The 19,140-nt window shown below is 35.8% G+C and overlaps 2 protein-coding genes across 3 annotated transcripts; both read right to left on the reverse strand.

Moving 5' to 3' along the window:
* Positions 1-891: 891 nt before the first annotated feature.
* LOC122291517 (protein NEDD1) lies at positions 892-8,175 on the reverse strand. 2 transcript variants are annotated; one of them, XM_043099277.1, is made up of 10 exons: positions 7,741-8,175; positions 7,427-7,539; positions 5,943-6,203; positions 5,738-5,842; positions 5,113-5,178; positions 4,745-4,966; positions 3,457-4,029; positions 2,078-2,668; positions 1,530-1,706; positions 892-1,453 (listed from the first exon to the last, which is right to left on the reverse strand). In XM_043099277.1, exons 1-10 carry the CDS (start codon positions 7,895-7,897, stop codon positions 1,346-1,348), a joined length of 2,373 nt encoding a protein of 790 aa, XP_042955211.1. In that variant the 5' UTR covers positions 7,898-8,175; the 3' UTR covers positions 892-1,345. The 2 variants fall into 2 exon arrangements, with proteins under 2 accessions (XP_042955211.1, XP_042955201.1); XM_043099267.1 differs by having other exon boundaries at positions 2,054-2,668; positions 7,741-8,172.
* A 1,291-nt stretch (positions 8,176-9,466) lies between these two features.
* On the reverse strand, positions 9,467-13,866 carry LOC122291525 (serine/threonine-protein phosphatase PP1-like). The gene is made up of 4 exons (XM_043099290.1): positions 13,490-13,866; positions 11,486-12,045; positions 11,130-11,354; positions 9,467-9,794 (listed from the first exon to the last, which is right to left on the reverse strand). Exons 1-3 carry the CDS (start codon positions 13,689-13,691, stop codon positions 11,166-11,168), a joined length of 951 nt encoding a protein of 316 aa, XP_042955224.1. The 5' UTR covers positions 13,692-13,866; the 3' UTR covers positions 9,467-9,794; positions 11,130-11,165.
* Between the last annotated feature and the right edge of the window lie 5,274 nt (positions 13,867-19,140).

The following is a 19,140-nucleotide window of genomic DNA, read 5'->3' on the forward strand; positions in this document are numbered from 1 at the left end:
ACACAAATACGACACGATAATAACGAGTTAGGGTTTAGTCTTAATGGGTTCGGGTCAAACGAATTGACCCGTTAAGACACGATTGTTTAACGGGTTAATAACGGATTAACCCGTTTTGACTCGTTATAATCCGTTATGACACGTTAAGAAAGTTAAAGTTACAATTATACCCTTATATCTAAAAATAAAATTGTTAGAATTTCAATTTCGATATTTTTATTATTTGGATTGTAGTTTTAGACTTATAATTAGTTTTATAATTTTTATAAATATTGTAATTTTAACATTTATATAAAATTATGCTAAATTTAATCAGGTTAAAAAGGTTAATTTCAGGTCTATTCAACCCATTTATATAAATAATTTAAAATAAGTTGTATTGTGTCGTATTAACCTATTTCGTAATATTTTCTTAATTTATTTGTTTACTTAAAAAAAAAAACATATTTCGTAATATTTATTAATAGGTCAAAACGAGTTGATACAACACGACCCGTTATGTTAATGGGTCGTGTTAGGATTTGAAATTTTGACACGATAAACTTAACGGGTCGGGTTAGAATTGACCTATATAACCCGTTAACACGATTTGACACAACACAAACACAACCCGTTAACACGATTTGACACCTCTACCCAAATCTTAGTAAATATATGACAATAAAACTTTATATAATTCGTTTACTTTAGTTTAAAATAAAAATAATTTTACATTTATTCATGTTAATTTATAAATTTATTTTTATATAATTCTTTATTTCCTTCCTGGACTCCTAACCCACAACTGCCAACACAGTCTATTTTCAGTTTTGTCCGAACACCATTCCCAATCTAATGATTTAATCGCGAGGATCAATGGTACTAACATTTTGACTGAACTCAACTATCACGTTTGACAGAACCAAAGTAGAACTGATTATACATAAATTTCAGAGCTTCATATCCTCCACCAAAAACAGAATAAAAACCTTGTTACAAACCGCTTAGATACCAATATGAACACTTTTTTTTTTTTTTTTGGTCATAAAAGCCACCCAATTCAAAGCTTCCAGTCCTAAGCTGAACTATTCACCTCTGTACGTACATGCTCGAAAGATCTTCGCCTCCCACATGAGTACCTTTCTTCCATTGATTTTCTCTCTCTAAACTTCACTTTTCTATGTCGATGTCAGGCTCCACTCCACTGCTATTGCTGAGAAATGCAATCCTAGCGCAAATCAATTAAGAGGCCACCGCTAAAGTGTGAATTATGGATGGAAGCAACATGTAGGCCCTAAATTCTCCCAAAAAATAAACATCAAGGGTAGACAAAAACCACAATAATAACACAATCTTTTCCCCATGCTCACAGCAATTGCCGGAGCTGTTGGTTCTCTTTCCGGAGTGACTTGACTTCTTTCATTAATTCAGCTTGGTTTTCCATAATTGAGCTCATAACACTCGACATTTCCATCTGCTCAATAATTCCAGAAGTCAATTCGGTGAAAGTACGCAAGCAATGGAAATGCTGAAACTGATGCCAGTTTTACCTCTTGCATATGGAATTGTCTAAGAATTTCTATATGAAGGTTCCTCATATCTTCATGTATGGATTTCTGAAAGGAATCGAGAGTTTCTTCAAGAGTGCGTTGAAAAAGCTGGAGAGTAAAGGAAGATCCCTGCTGTGCATCTGGTTGTGGGGCCTTTTGGGGTTGTGAGATTCCTCCCTGTAAACATAAAATGCAACTCTATTAACGGCCACGATAAAAAAAAAAAAAAAAAAAAAAAAAAAAAAAAAAGCAGAACAAAACTCGCCCGAATCGATGTGATGTTTTTCATCATGTATTCCAACACCATTTTGCATCTTGAATGACACAGTACATAATTAAAACTACACATATCAACTAAGACCCAGAGGACACTTCTGCTTTACCCAAAGCACAATGTTGCAGGTATCCAAGACAATAAAGCATAAAGATGATCAGCCAATGCTTGCAATCTTCTATAAAGGCAAGCACCTGGCCATTCACATTCAAGAACACAAAAATTTATCAAATGCATGCGGCATTCATACATTCATTGATGGAAGAATTCCTGCCTCTGTAGCAACCACTGTATCAGATTTTGCCAACAAGCTATTCAAAAGTTCTTCCCTGGTTTCAGCTCCCGTTTTCTTCATTTTTGGTGAACCCACTGAAAGGGATGTCCCATCACTGAAGGAAGATGCAGTGCTAATTCTCTCTGCATATGTAGAAAATCTTCGAGGCAGGGCCAAAGATGGTGAATCAAGGTTGACCTGTCCAGAAATGCCTTTTGTAGCAAGAGACAGAGACACAGAACTAGATGATAGGTTATCTGGAAATCCCAATGAGATCTCCTGATTTGAAGAAACATCTTTGGTGCGCAAGTTCACATGAGTTAAGTTCGAATTTGTGAAGGAGCTAATACTCATCTGACTTGTTGACGAGGAAAGGTCTTGTAATCCACTAAACATTGACCCTGATGACTGACCACCAGAACCCAGCATCCCAAACCGAGATGGCAAAGTGATTGGCTGACGCATGTGAGCATATTTTTCAGACGGTCTCTCACCACCCCAAGCTTCAGGAGGAGTGATAGAAGAGTCTTCGTTTTTTGAAGATGGGGTAGGTGTTGAACCCAACAGTGTGAAGGAAGATTGGTTGTCATCCTATATAAAGTGATAAAACATAATCACCATTAACAATATTCAATTTACCGAAAGGCATAGAGGTTTTACCCAGACCTTTGCTGGGCAGTCAAACTAAGCAAAACAATATAAGTAAAATCCTGGGAAAACATAAAAAAACCAGCATACTGCACAGGTGCAACCACACTCCATACTCAGTCTATATATTTAGGTATCAATTTGCAGTTGCGTGGTTCAATAATAATGGAATGAGATTACTCATACTCGGCAAAACAATATAAGTAAAATCCTGGGAAAACATAAAAAAACCAGCATACTGCACAGGTGCAACCACACTCCATACTCAGTCTATATATTTAGGTATCAATTTGCAGTTGCGTGGTTCAATAATAATGGAATGAGATTACTCATACTCGCAGGAATTTCAACTGGTCTCTCAAAAGAATAGAGAAGAAACAAGACAGTTAACAAGAAGGTTTAATCAAGATGCAGATTATACTCTACAACACCAAACCTTACAACTTCCATTCGAATGGCTTTTAGGCCAATGCAAATTGAGAGACACCTGAACAAGTAAACTTTTGCAGCTATCTCATCAATTATAACTATAAAGTATTTTCCAACTCAAAAAAATATTGTTTATTTCCCATTAGTTCATAATGATAATCACTGATGACTAAAACGGCATAAAATTAAGATATGAGCATCTAGGTCAGGATACTTCAAGCTCTATATTGAAATTCATAAGCTCAATATTTCACGTAGTGCACGGTCATCCATAGAACTAAGACCATAAGGGAGTACCAGACCTGTTTGGAAGTCAAGCTGGGTTTCCAATCGAATATTGGATGATCGCCACCACTATCTTCTGCAATAGGGAATCTCCTACTGGATTGAGGAAACAACAGAGATGAAGGCTTCTTATCAAGAAGAAGATGATCCTTCTTGGTTCCTTCACGGTCTTCCCACAGCTTGTCAAGTGAGGGTGTAATTGGCTGAACATCCACCAGAGGGGAAAACACCTCCATTTCATCCTTGAAGTTAAAACTAGAGCGAGGAGCATGTAATCTAGCCAAAGATCCCCCTGGCCACAAATGGCTTCTTTGCGGTGTTTCCTCTGCAATATTGAGCGTGCTTGATGCAAACCCCGAGCCAGCTGCAGTCAGTGAAGATGCTTCAACGGAAGTACCAAATCGACCAGAATTCCGAGAACTGGATACTGATGTAGAAAGAAGAACATTTGATGAAGTCACAGAAGGAAGTGGATCAGGCATAAGTATCGAATCTTCAACAGCATCTCCAACAAGAGCAGTCTCAGCGGTGCAATTACTTTCATTGACAATAACAGGTTTTGACCTCTGCCAGCATAAACTTGTAACAGCCTGACAAATACTTTAAATGATAAGTAAAAACAAAAATACCTTTCTTTCTTGGTTTTTAGAGCCAAAACTCTTTAATGGCCAACAGCCAAGCGGATATGACCCAATTGTCATAAAGACAGTATTCCTATCATAAACTCTCAGAGTTTTACCTAATTTAAGCCTCAAAATTAAAGCATTAGAAGCCCCTTATTCAATTCAGTATCTGGGGTGAGATTTTCCCAATAACTGGCCCATAAACAAATCATCCCATGCAAATGGTTGGGCAGATTTACAGCAGTAGAGTTTGGAATCATCTGTATTTGAAAAGGCCTAAAAAAAAGACCTCATAAACTTGCAAAAACAAGAGAAGATTATTGCACGTTTATGAAGCACCACCAATATTAGGGACTGTGGTATTGGTTCAATTGGATTTAAAATAGAAAACAGCAACCTGGATGTCTATTTCGGCCATTGATAACTTTCAAAAAATTAAATTAATGAACATATTATCAAAAGACAAAAATAGCAACCCTCTAAAGACAACTTCTTTAAGCTCAAAGTTAGGGAAAAAAATCGTACACTAAGTTAATGCTGGAAAAAAGCTACATCAAACAGAAAATCAACTTCTGAGCATATAGCAACAAACATGCTTACATGGGAAAGACTGCAAGAAAAGGACAATTTATGAGCAACCAGACAGATGGTGAAGGTAAATAGATCAGGGTCCAAAATCTACCTCTGAACTACTGTAAGCATGAAGAACGACGAAAGGTTGTGGCTTTCCACGAACATCATAGAATACCACCCGACCACTACTTGTTCCAGCTGCAAGAGTCCAACCATCATCTCTAAATGCCAACGACGAGAAAGGTGCCTCATAAGAAATGCAAGATGAGGGTCTTCTAGACCCTGAGTCATAAGTGTATAATTTTTTATCCAGACCAACACTAGCAATTATCTGTCACGAGGAAAAGATTTGGAAGAGAAAATGCTTAGCTATACATTTAAGATATCCTGACTGCTAATGAATATTCATGATTTCGGAGCGTACAATAAAACTGCATTCTTACTATTTAAAACATAACAGGGCCATAAAAATAAGACCTTGTCATTGGATGGTGAGAAGCTAATGCCAGCAGTTGGCGCTGAGTGCTGCTTCAACCAAGAAACCTACAAAAGTTTTGTTCCCCTTAAACCATCAGTGGCAAACCTAAAAAGAATATCAAAAAACAAATGGAATGAACAAAAAAGTCATGTTTTTTAAATCTGGATAACACAAGAGGTTGGTAATACCAATTTACAACTTAATTAACATGCCTAGATTTTATAAGGCTCCAGTTGGTAAATGAGAAAATCAGTCCAAGAATACTGGTCCAAAATTCCACTAGTATTGTGTATGGAGAAGATCGCTACTCTGCTGGAAGAAAAGCAATAGGCATAATGAAGAATGACGGAATGTAACTTTGTGTAGTAGCAAATCATTATTTCCATTCATCTGAAAAATGCACAGAACTGGCAATGCAAACACACTTGTAGCACATACTTTTGAGCATAAAACACAATTTATTCCCAGAATCAAAGCAGCCTATCTATGACCCATTGCATATGAAATTTTCAAAGTATACAACATTTTTATGAGTCAAAGAGGCATACAACTCATACAACACTAATAACAATATGGTTTTAAACATTACTAACAATTCATATTATGAGAGAACACACTGCAAACCTTTGGGTTGCGACCTGTTGTATCCCATAAATGTACGGTCCCATCATCACCAGCAGTCACTAGAAGGTGTCGGCTAATTCGGGAATAATCGAGCACTCTCAATACCTAATCTTACAATCCCAAAGATAGACAATCAGCTTGAAAACCCAAACTCAATACCATAAACACCTGAACAAAAGCACCAAGATACAACAAACTGAATAACCTGTTGATTGGGGTCCTTGAGTTCAGTAGCCCTGGCACCAGATGCAAGGTTGTGAAGTATGAGATCCCCGCTAAGACTGATGGAAGCCAAGTGTTCATCCTTGCAGTTGTACATTGCACCTGTTATTGTATTGGTATGGCCTCTCAACCATTTAATACATCTCTTCCTCTGCAAATCCCATATTCTTACAACTTGACCGCTTCCACCAGAACATATGTACCGGGATACCTTATTGCTGAAGCTGATAGCCATTATAGACTCCTGTAAAATAAAAATAGAAATTTAAAAGATAGACTGCAGCTACACAACTAGTACGGAATTAAGTCCCAAATGAAGACAACCATGGACTAATCACTACAATGATCCTCGTATTGTCACAAAATCTATAATTTAAGGGTTTCACTAGCAACAAGAAAATACAAAAGCAAACAACCCCCCCCCCCCCCCCCCCAAAAAAAAAAAAACACCACACAGACACATCAGAATGACCAGATCATTTTTTGGTGATGCAAGAATTTGGCAACTTATATGCCCTCCATCAGGTGTTCTGCTATTCAATTCATAACTCATACTGTCCTGTAGCCCTTCGAAGATTCGATCCACGATGTAAGAAAGTATACACAACAGTCATATATGGACAACGGCTCTCCATTTATGCCCTAGAAAGCTAGAAACAACATGATCTTTGACAGGTGGAGGCCCCACCTCTCAAGCATAATGTAGCTTACATCTTTCGTAACAGAATACGGGGTTGGTGGAGTTTTGGTAAAATCCTCTATTTCATTTCCTTAATTAAATGTATAGAAGCTGGGCTCAGGTCCTATTCAGGTTATGGACCTTGTATAAAAATATAAGAGACATAAACATTCTTAATCACTACTTGAGAAGACCATACTGCTAAAGTGAACCTTGGGTCCTCCATAATACCAATGCAGAGTTTGGTATCGAAAAAAAAAAAATAGCATAATACACCCGCATCCCACTCACATCCCACTAGTTTGACGTAGCACCCTGCACCATGCATCAACCCCCAAATCTATTATTTTAAAAAAATAAGAGTTGATCTAAGGGTTGATGAATAGGGCCATATCAACACAATGAGATGAGAATATACGGTATATAGCCTTTTCCTTGAAAAAATATCCATCAACTTTTAGGCTGGGTGTTAGAACTTAGTTCTCTATCTCACTCCATGGATTTTAGCCTGTGATGGACAGCCATTATAAATTACTTCAAGGACACCGCAATTTATTTAGAGATATGATAATCTGCACACACGTATCCATTCACATAAGCACATGATTTTTTTTTTTATAAGTACATAAGCACATGATATAGGCGCTATAAACCCTAAAAATAAATCTAAAAGAACAGCCCGCAACTCCTAAACTAAAAGAGCTCCGAAATTCTTAAAACCTAAAATAACTCCGAATATCTACAGCACTGTAAATGTAAGGGCCTACTTCACTGAACAACCGAATTACCTCGATGTTGTCTCCACTGTCAGTTCCAGCAACGGGAATAGTCCCCATGCTCTGCCCATTCTTACGCCACAAGGAAATCTTCTTATCATCTCCCGCACTGGCCACAACCAAATCTGCAACAATCACAAACCCAGTTGGATTAACTGAAAAATCGCTCAGTTGCTCCGAAGTTGCAAATAGTTATATAACACACTATTAAATTAGGTCTCGAAATGATCAATATAAGGGAATTCAAGGGCAGCTAGCCTATAAACCCAAAAACAAGAAAAAATAAATTAAAAATTTTATGAACGAGAGGTTGGGGGGAGAGTAACTGGTGTGGTTCCACTTGAGTGAATTGACAAGGCAACCAGGAGAGGGAGTGTAGCTCAAAGTGCAGGGATCGCCGGCCTTGACCGACACATCGAAGAGCTTCACGGTATCTCCTCCGCTCGATGCCAGTAACGCCATTGATGGATCCGATAAATTCATCGTCGCTTTTTGTTCTTTCTTCCTCTCTTTCCCTTTGTGCAGACTTTACCGATGAAACGATTACGGGCACGATCAAATCGGGCTTTACAGAAAATTAAACTACGCAATGGAATCTAGACATTTTATTTTGTTGATAATTCAAGGGAAAGCTAGATCGCTTTCAACATTCTCGGATTTGGAAACCCTACACTGGTGAGAAAATAGGTTGGGCCGTTGGGAAGGAAAATTTAAAATGAAAGGGGGGGCAATAACTGGGCGCCTTTATTATCAAGGAGCCCATCTCTTTCTTCCTTCCTGTTATTACATTTTTCAAGAATACAGAAATATATACAGACGGTGGTGTGCAAATGTAAAAATTAATGTTTGACAATTTTAAAATTAAGATCTGAGAATCCAATAATAAATATTTAGAATTGACAAATTTTTAAATATTTTATGTATAATTTATAAACTTGACACGAAATTTAGCAAGTTAAGATTGAGTAATGTGATTTATTTAAATGAGTCAAGTTAAAATTAACCCTAAAAGCCTACACAAGATTTTCCAATCGACTTGACACGACAAAATTATTACACAATTAGGAACTGAAACCTTATATACCCCTTATTACTTTTTGTATTTCTTCATGCAGATACACATATTAATTACAACCTTAATTCATCACATAAGAATTAAATTATAAAAGTAATGTTATATACAGCTGTTAAGCACCATACAATCATTTTTTAAAAAATCAAGTCTATTATTAAAAAAATAAAAAAAAATTTCGTGTAGGTCATGTATTTACTCACTTTTTTCAAAAAGATTATGCAACACTTGTACATTCTACAACTGCAAATATCATTTATCAAATTACAAATATGCCTTTTTGGAGAATTTTAAAACAACAATACAATTTTCATGAATCTTAAAATTATAAAGATGACCTTATTGCAAACATTTGAGTAAAATAGGATGTTTTGCCTGCATCATTTGATTAACATTATCCTTGCAGGGAGGGTTTTCTAAGTAAAAACACCGTCTTCTAGTTGTCGAAAAATTACACAAGCACACAATTTGAAAACCAATGCAGATTTCCCCCTTTTTGATTAAATATATTAATTATTTCCATTTAATTATTCAGATATTGAAAAACTATCAATATTCTGTCATAATCGTTTTGTGCTACACCACATTTATTTTACAAAATTATAATATATGAAGCATGTGAGGAAAAAGTGAACAACGGTTAAACAATTTTGATTTATTTTATTATTTTTTTAAAATTGGCAAGGTTATAATAGTCATGTATACGACTTACCCAGCAACACGCCACTATCATACCAACGGCATACATACTATACATTATACAATAAATTAACCTTCTTTTTAGAAGGCTCCAAAGCAATCGATTACAATTTATCCTAATCAGCTGTGGCCGCCTCCATCAGCTGCTGCTCACTCTACTACCACCTCAACTAAATATGAAGAACAATAACAAACACCATCCAATCACGTACTTACTACCTCTCAGCATCAAAATCAGCCTAAATTCCTTCAGATAAAAAGAGATAAACAGCTCTCAAACATTTCAAAGAACAAAAAGTTAATAACCATAGTTACGGAAGAATTCGGGAATAAATAAGGTCATTTCTGTTGCCCACAATGGAAAGCACAACCGTTAATTGCCTAACCCAATATATATGTACACATCGTGTCACAGATGAATTGCTACAGAAAGCTAAACGTGCATATAATACTTTTCTGCCTCTTCCTAAGACCTGATTTCCTCCTCTCAGACTCAAAAGATTCATCATTAGTATAAATCATAGCACTTGCATCTCCTCAACTTAAGAGGAAAGTTATGAAGCCGGCAATCTTCATTTCAGCAATGCCCCAGGCAAAAAGGGAAAATATCTGCAGGAGAAAAAACAAATAATCTAACAAAGGAGAATGGATATAGCAATAATTGAGTATACGTGACATGATGATTGAATATTAAAACTTCATGTTAGTACAGGTCAAGAGATGCCAAGCAATAAGAAATAAGTCCTGTATTTAGAATGCCCATTAACATATAAGAGATCCTTTTTAAGACTCTTCCAATGATCAAACTATTTGTTTTTTTTTTTTATCAGTTAACAAAATTTTATCGAGAATAAGAATAGGCAAAAGCCCGAGCACACAGGACATATACAAGAGACCTATGCAATATTTGATGTTACCATAGTACACAATGTTGATAAGTCAACATTAGGCTACATGGGAACTTCAACTCATGAAAGGTTATGCATTCAAATAAGCCCAGGCTTACGGATTCAAGAGTAGGAACTTCAGCTCGTGACAGGTAAGCAGTCAAGTTTGTCTTAGGTTTGCAAGTCAATAGAATTCGAACTTTAGGCCTCAGTTGGACACTCAACATTCTCATATATTCTCAAAATTTCTCATAATTTCCTTCCCAAATATCACTCAAACACAAAACATTTTTCAATTTAAAATTTTCAACATTTTCATCTAATCATTACCTAATTATTATCCAAATACAAAACCCAATACAACTTTGTCAAACTTCCAAACAAAACTACTTTTTCAAGTTCAAAATAAAAATAATATTACAAAATTATATTCGAACAATTTTGAATTTTATAATATTTTTATTTAACTTTTTATCTCTCATTTCTCAAAACCTAATAAAGTATCTTAACTCAAACAATTTCACTTCTATTCACAAAATTCTGAGATATTCTAAGGGGCTGTTTGGGAATAGGTTTCATGTGATTCCATCTCATCTCATTTCCTTCCCAAACATTACTTAAACATAAACACTTTTCAATTTCAAATTTTCAACCTTTTCAGCTAATCATTACAATTTTCCCGAACTTTCAAACAAAACACAACAAACAATTGAACATTTTCAAATCCAAAAACAAAATAATATTAAAAAATTATATTCTAACAATATTTTAATTTTATAATATTTTTATTCAGCTTTTTATCTCTCATTTCCCCAAACCCAATAAAACATCATAACTCAAATCATTTCACTACTATTCACAAACCATTTTACTACTATTCGCAGATTTCTCATCTCATCTCATTTCCCAGCTCTAAGTGTCCGAACGAGCCCTAAATGCTAGAGCAACAAAGAAAGCTTCACATGCACACGCTCATGTGCCTATGGGTGTGTATGCAGCAACCACCAAGACCAAAATTAGTCCCAAAAGAAGATAAAGAAGCACAAAACCAGCTGACCTTGATTAAGACAAGAGAGCAATGATATAGCAACCATCAAATTTTGTTTGATATCATTAACTTGGCTTTTTTCTCTGCTGGCTTAAGAATCTGGAAGGAGCACATCAAGTTTTCATCGACACTCATCATTGCACCAGCATTATCAAATTCACCACAGTAATTGGGGGCTGAAAATATTGTAACAAGTTTCCTGTCGGCAAAGAATTCATACCCATCCTCCACAACCTATACCAAAGTAATTATTTAAGAATCCATAATGAGTCGCATTAGTGATCAGAACAAGAGAGGTAAATTATTTTTTGACAAGTACAAGAGGTAAACTACTTATAGAAAAGAAAGAAAGAGCAAGTGATGACCTGATGGGCACGACAGACGAGGTCCAAATCCTGCTTCTCTAAGAATTCTGCCACCTTATCAGGGCCAAAGGTGTATGAGACTCCTCTGTCATTCATTCCCCATCCTTTAACATCTCTACTGGGATCTGACCAGAGCAAATCACATAGCAATCCAGCGTCTGGAACAGCAGTCGGACGAGTTAAATTTCTAATTTGATCTAAGTTGTTAAGATCAGGGGAAAGACCACCATGCATACATAATATTCTCTCATCTATAAGAGCTGCAACAGGAAGGCAGTTAAAACTGTCTGTAAAGGCCTTCCAAAGCCTTACATTGAATCGGCGTTTACATTCATCATAAAATCCATATATCCGGTTAATAGAATCACATTCATGATTTCCTCTTAGAAGAAAGAAGTTCTCTGGATATTTAATCTTATAGGCAAGCAAAAGGCATATTGTTTCTAAACTCTGCTTTCCACGATCCACATAGTCCCCTAAAAATAAATAATTGGCATGAGGAGGAAATCCCCCATATTCAAACAACCTTAATAAGTCACTGTATTGCCCATGTATGTCACCTGAAAATAGAAAGGAAAACTGTCGAGGTCAGACAAATGAAATCCAGAAAATTAGGATAACTACAACACTTATATGAAGAATTATGAATGCCCCGAGCATGAGCAGACAGGTCAAATTAACCCTCATTCCTCCTGGAAATTGTTTGTTTGACACACATAGATCCAAGGCTGCTTGATCCGATCAAAACTAAATGAGTTTGATTATGATCATCTTGCCCCAATTTTTCCAATGCTGTTAACTGAGACATAACAAAAATATCTCTCAGAAAGTGCTTACTCCAAAACCACCTGTCACTGATTACAATCATAAACTCATTAATTATAAACCAGGATATCTCTTGTCCCAATCTTTCCAATGTTGTTAGCTGAGACATAACAAGGATCTCAGAAATTGCTTACTCAAAACCACCAATGTCACTGGTTACAATGGTTCCATCATAAACTCATCAATCCAAAGGCTAAGGAGTCAAATTCAATAGACTATGGTCTCAAAAATCAGGCTCTTGCATCCCCTATCCCCCAAAATGTAGCAAAAACAACATTTTGTCCACTTTCCTCCAAGTTACAATGCAGTTCTTAAAAATTTGGATTATCAAAGCCTCCAGTGTGGGACTATCAAAGTTTCAACTTATGGAAATAACTATAATAATCTATAAGAAAGTCGATACCCCCACTGCATACAAAGAACATAACTTAGGACTATTCTCGCCATGCATGTTGGTGAATTGACAAGGGTATTTGAGAGGACACACACGAAACACGCATCGGGAATTCCTTTTAAAAAAGCATTTCTTATTCCTTTAAAAAAAACACTTATATTCCCACATTTATCAGCCATCAAACAGTGCATGGAGTAGAGAGGAAACAACAGGTAGAGTAAATTCATGCTACTTTGGATCATATTGGCAGCATTAATAAGATTTATCCACTCAAAGCCTGGTGGTTTGGCGAAGAGAAAATAAAAAAATAAAAAACCACAAACTACTACTTCGCCATAGCTTGCACTCAATTTTTTTTTTTTTTTTTTTTTTTTTTTTTTTTTTTTTTTTTTTTTTTTTTTTTTTATGGTAATAGAAAGCTTTATTAAGATAAAGATGGGCATAGCCCAGGTACACTGGAGGTATACATGAGCATACACCTATTGAAGAACTAGAAACAGAAGCAAGAAAATCATGGAAGCTTAGGCCATTAAAAAGCTTGCACTCAAATTTCTTGAGTCCTAAAATGGAATGACTAGTCCAAAATATACACTACATATTCGAGTGTTCTCCATATCCTAGACTCGAACAATATTATTATTACTAACGATCAATTATTCACTCAACTGTTGAAAAATACAACACACCAGAGCATAGAATAATCTCATAGACACCATCAAATCTAGACGCTTACACATAAAATCGCCAAATAAAAAATAAATATAGGGGAGGAAAGTAACGCTCACCGCAAATCTTGATGGGGGCTTCGAGCTCGAGCAGATTTTGCTGTCGAATGAAGATGTCTCTGGAAGCAACACAGAGTTGCTTGATCTCAGTCTCTGAGAGCTGGACCTGCTTCCCGGGCCTCGCCGATCGGACCTCTGTCAGCCGTCTGATTATGTCGTCGACTAGGACAGGATCCATTGATCCCTGGCCTTGCGCCGCCATTGGATTTAGATCCTCCCCTTCAACGACTACGACTTGAGACCTAGGGATGGGAAAGGGAAGGTTTCAAAAGCATTGAAAATTGATACGGCTGCAACTACTATGTGGCGGAGTTGCCGTGCCAATAGCAACTGAAAGATTTCTTAAACGGCGCCGTCTCGTAGAAATTTTCACTCGTGTACTACGACACCGTCCCATCGAACCAAATGAGAACATATAGAGGGTTTTGAAGAACATATAGAAAACATCATTACTAAAGTCAGCCCTTACACATACAAACAAGGAAAGAAAGAATAAAAAAGAGTAAAAAAAAAAATACTAACTGACAGAAACATGATACAATTACTAAATGATAAAAAAGAGTAAAAAGAAAAAGATACTAATTGACAGAAAAATACTAACTGAAAATACAAACTATGAATGCATTCTCAGAAACATGATACAATTACAAACATCAATGAGGGATTTAGAAACATATAGAAACAAATACAAGTATAAAGAAATAGGGAAAATAAAATGCATGAAATATATAAGTGTGTGTTTGAACCAAATACATGTATACTGAACTGTATCCAAATATAGTTTGATCCTTATATAATATGTCTGTATTGTAGCAGGGGCTATTTAAGTGCTTGATCACATTATAGAATCAAAGGTCATATTTGAAATAAAAACTCCAATGGTATCAGCATATCTATTGCCCAGTTAATTATATTTAATTGCTCTGCAAACAGCATTAAATATTTCTTTTGATGTCTTAAAATTTTGAGGCAGTTTTCTATCTCCTTCATTTGCCCCCATACTTCTAGAAAATTTCCCCCTTCTGTGTTTTTCAGTTTGAAAACTTATCCTAATCCAAACTATTTTAAGCAATCTCAAAAACCTCATATGAAAAACACTTGTGAGAAGTATCAACAACAAAAACCAGACTCAAACTGCATTTTTCTAAACCACACACCAAAAAGTATGAGGTTATATATGTTGCTTCAATCAAATATGCAACATTGTTACAGGCAATTTTTCTATACAACTATACTATGCAAGTCTTGACATTAACCTGATTAACCAATTATTTAAATGAGCTTTAATTAGACACCAGTTTTTATTTTTATTGATCCTTTCACAATAAATGATTATCACATATGGACCGGGAGTTTTCATTTTTATAGAAGGATACATGATGTAAAAATGCAAGGGTAGATGGCATTGTTTGGAGAGACATATCCAAGTAGGTGTAAATCACATATGAAGGGAAATAGGTGAAGGAAAGATGATGATCAATACATATTCATGAGTATTCAAAAATTGAGGGGCGAGATGTTTTCATTTACATTTTCCTTATGAAGAGAGAAAATGACACGATACAACCAGAAACCCATATCCGATATATGTTGGTTTACAGCAGTTAAAAAGAGAAATATGAGTTTCATTCCTTTTACCAAATCCTCCTTCCCAAACCAAACAGGCCCGGTGAAACCAGTGAGCGATTATGCTCTATTTACATATTAATAGAGGCATGAACCAACTTCCAAAAAACCTAACTGAACTCCTGCTTTGTAACTTTAAACACTGACACAGTCCAAACATTAAATTAATTCAAGAGAGTTGTAAAAAACAGATCTTCTACTCATATATGTATCCACTTTTTACAAACCAAGAGTTCATGCCAACAACTACAGACCAAGAATTGCATAACACATTGAAGAAAAATAAAATAACCAAACAACAGTCCATTTACAACAATGTCAAGCAAAAACCCCAAACAACATGATCAAGCAACGTCAAACACAACATCAGGGTCCAAGCACTTCAAGATCAGGGTTCAAAGGCAGGAAAAAAATAAAATCAAAAAGCTACCGTATACCATTTCATCTTCAAAAAAAAAAAAAAAAAAAAAGAAACTATGCATTTACCCAAACAGACGCTACGGTAGTGTCGGATTCGTGGAGGAAGAATCGTTGGCGTGAATCGTGGAGCAAGCTGATGCCTTCCAACTAATTCGACCTGGCTGGGCAAAATAGGGCATGATTTAATGAATAATAAAGCTTATGAACATTACTCAGTAAATCAGAGAAGAGGGCCGAGTATCTGACGGACAGCCACTGCAACAGAGAAGAGGGAGAGAAGAGAGAGGAAGAGAGACTTACTTTCGACAGCTCGGAGACGATGGCGTTTGCTGGAGAAGGCGACCGGTGGACCTGATTTGAGGTTGCGACTGAAGAAGAAGGCAGAAAGGGTGGAGCAGTTCGTTCGGGAGAAGCCAAAAGGTAAATCAAAGATTTTGGGAAAAACGAAAAACCGAGGGAAAGAAGGGAGAGCGGGTAGAAGAAAAATGATAAATTTAATCTTTGGACTCGGTATAGTGGCTCTCCAAGTCTGGCGAGTAGCTTACAATCACAGTAGCATTTATGTCAAACTTTTAAAGTTTGACTAGGTCATTGCAGACAATTATTGTATAAATTATATCTATTTTACACTTGCATATGGCAATGGCGAGGCCATTGCCAATGCTTTTATTGGACTTAATCGTAATCTCAGATGATGTCATTTTAGGAATTTTGTGATGGGCTGCCTCTGGCTCTGACCATTCCAAAAAGAAAATATTTGTGTCACCGAGACATTGTACCTCAACATTTTATCCATTGATTGTTTTTTATTTAATAATTAAAAAATCATTTTTTAATAATATTATAATTTTTTTTTAAAAATGATTTGAAAGTAGAAAACTGTATTAAAAAATATAAAAAATTAAATAGCCTCCTCAATGAGTTTTCTTAGGATGGGCAGCAGACCCCACTCTCACTACCCCACCCCCGTCTGCCCCGCCTTTGCATGGGTTGACGGGCTATCCTGCATCGCCCATGCAACTGGCCCCTGCATGAAATCCTCTAAGCAGGGTTGGGGGGCGAGCAGGGCCTAATCCCGCCCCGTACTCGATATTTATATTTATAAATATATATTTATGTTTTACAAATTATATATAAAAATATATATTGCAATTTGTCACACTTGTTAATAAGAGTATAAGACTTGTTCACAAAATTGTATATGGCATGGGCACCTTACACCAACTTTATATAGAACTCCAAGATCATACAAGAGTCTTACTTGAGTAATGTCGGACTTACTGTGCCCATGTCATATGCAATCTTATGAAGAAGTCTCAAACTCTTGTGACTCTTGTAAACAAGTTTAATAAATTTAAAAACTAATAACATAATTTTTATATTATCAATTTTTTAATTATTATATATATAAATTTTAATTTAGGATTTAATTATATAATAATTTGAGTCTAAAAAATATTTTTGGATCCAAAAATAATTTTTAGGCCCAATGAAGCATTAGTGTTCTTGAAGTGGGCGGGATGCGAGACGAATGGGATGTTCGCCTTGCCTCCACCTCCCACTGGGCAAGTGCTGGGTGAAAATACCACCCCTCACATATGCGGGGGCAGTGTGCACAAGGAAGGGGTGCCCCTGCCCCCACATATGCAGGTAGCACCCTAAGTTTTTGCATGCTAGACCATCCTTCCAAAAAAGACACATGTCTAGATTTGTGTGTTTTCGATAAATTTAAAAGGATGATGTTGCGATTTGAAAGGAAAAAAAAGAAAAAAGGGGATGATGTTGCCCAATCGAAAGATACATCCATTTTAAATACCATAATAGTATCAGTATTGGCTTAGCCAAATATCAATGAACTTATGAATTTAATTAATATCAACACTATTTGAGTCACATTAAATCAGTCAAACTAAATTTATTCACTATATGAGCTACAATAAATCTATCCCACAAGTCATATATGATTGGCACCATAGCAGAGAAATGTATTTTTTAAAAATTATTTCCTCATATACCCTACCTCATATATTTTTCCCGCGGCTTATTCGTGTCCTCTCCCTCTTCATGTGCTTTTACTTTCTATCTCATTCCTGTTGTCAGGTCGTCCCCATCGCCAGCTCCTCTCCGTCACTAGTGAGGTTTCTGTCGTCTTCTCCACTCTCTTGAAATTTCTTCTTCCTAGGGCTAATTCGTTCTTCACAAATTGAGGAAAATTTCTTCTTCACACCTTGTTCTTCACAACTCGTTCTTAATCATTTTTTGTTGTGATTGTGCCTCCATCACTGATGCAACTCCTCCATCCACTCGCATTGGCATTGCTTGAACTCTTCCATCATCCACGTTGCCATCTTTGTTTCGCCATTTTCAACATCTTTAATTTGCCATTTTCATAAATTCGTTCAGTTTTATTGCATCTTGGGTTCATTTATATCCTCTTATTTACACAGAGCTCTTTGATCAGTGCTGCACTATTTCTAATTGCCATACAAAGCTCCCCTATCAAGGGTAAGAATCAAGACCTTATATCGATTCAAATTTATAGGCAGATGATGTCAGAAACCTTAAACATGATGCTATATAACAAGACATACCATAAATAATATAGCAACTCTAGCTTTATGTTTTAGGTTAGATCAATTCACAAATGGATATGTTTCTAAGGTCAAGCTTCAAGTCCTTTGGCTAGATCAGCAACAACTCGAAAACCTTTTTATGGATCAGTGGATGATAGTATAGAGGCTTGAACATTTCAGGAATGTTCAGCTCCCATTGTTGTTGAACCAATTTTTATTTGGGCAACCCCACCAAAGAAAGAGATAGTTGGAAGACAATTCTGGTTCAAAGTCATCGATCGGTAAATCTATTTTGTTGTTATCAGCTGGGGCGAAAACAGTTAGCTCTCACTTCTTCTAGTGAAACCAATTTGCAAAGTGAAAGATACAAATATTTGACCTTAATTGTATATTGTTTTCGTCTATAATCTATATAATCTCTCTCTTAGTCATTATATGGCAGTATTGACGTGCTCGATTGTTCTCATGATGTTGTACATTATAATTGCTGCTTGCTGTGGAGGCATCATCTACCTTCCTGCAGATCTTGATTTCCATTATTGTACATTATGGTGTCATTGTTTGTGACTGTTTGAAGCCAATCCAAAATTTTTACGTGGGCAGTAGGTTGTTTACTGCCTGAAATTTGTTTATGTCTGTTATTGATTTCATTGATTCAATTCATTGCATTAAGAGTATATGTTGAACAAGCTGCTTATTGGTTACCAGTGCTTCTTTTCATTTCCAGACATTTAAGTGCAGCCATTTAAAAATATATTATTGCCATTAAGAGCATTGACATGTATTTTCAAGCAAGGAGGTTATAAGGAGAATTGATATAACTCTTTTTGTTAACATTTACAAAACTGTCAACTAGATATGCTAATTTTATAGATTGTTAGATTCAATTGATGAAAATGAATATAATTGTTGGAGACTATTAGACATTATGAAAATAAAAATATATTGAAAAATAATAAAATAATTAAAGAAATATAAATAATAGAAAATAATAAAATTTTATTATCATAGAGTGTGATGGCTAATGTGATG

The sequence above is a fragment of the Carya illinoinensis genome, chromosome 1, assembly GCF_018687715.1.
Source record: "Carya illinoinensis cultivar Pawnee chromosome 1, C.illinoinensisPawnee_v1, whole genome shotgun sequence".
NCBI classification, from domain to species: Eukaryota; Viridiplantae; Streptophyta; class Magnoliopsida; order Fagales; family Juglandaceae; genus Carya; species Carya illinoinensis.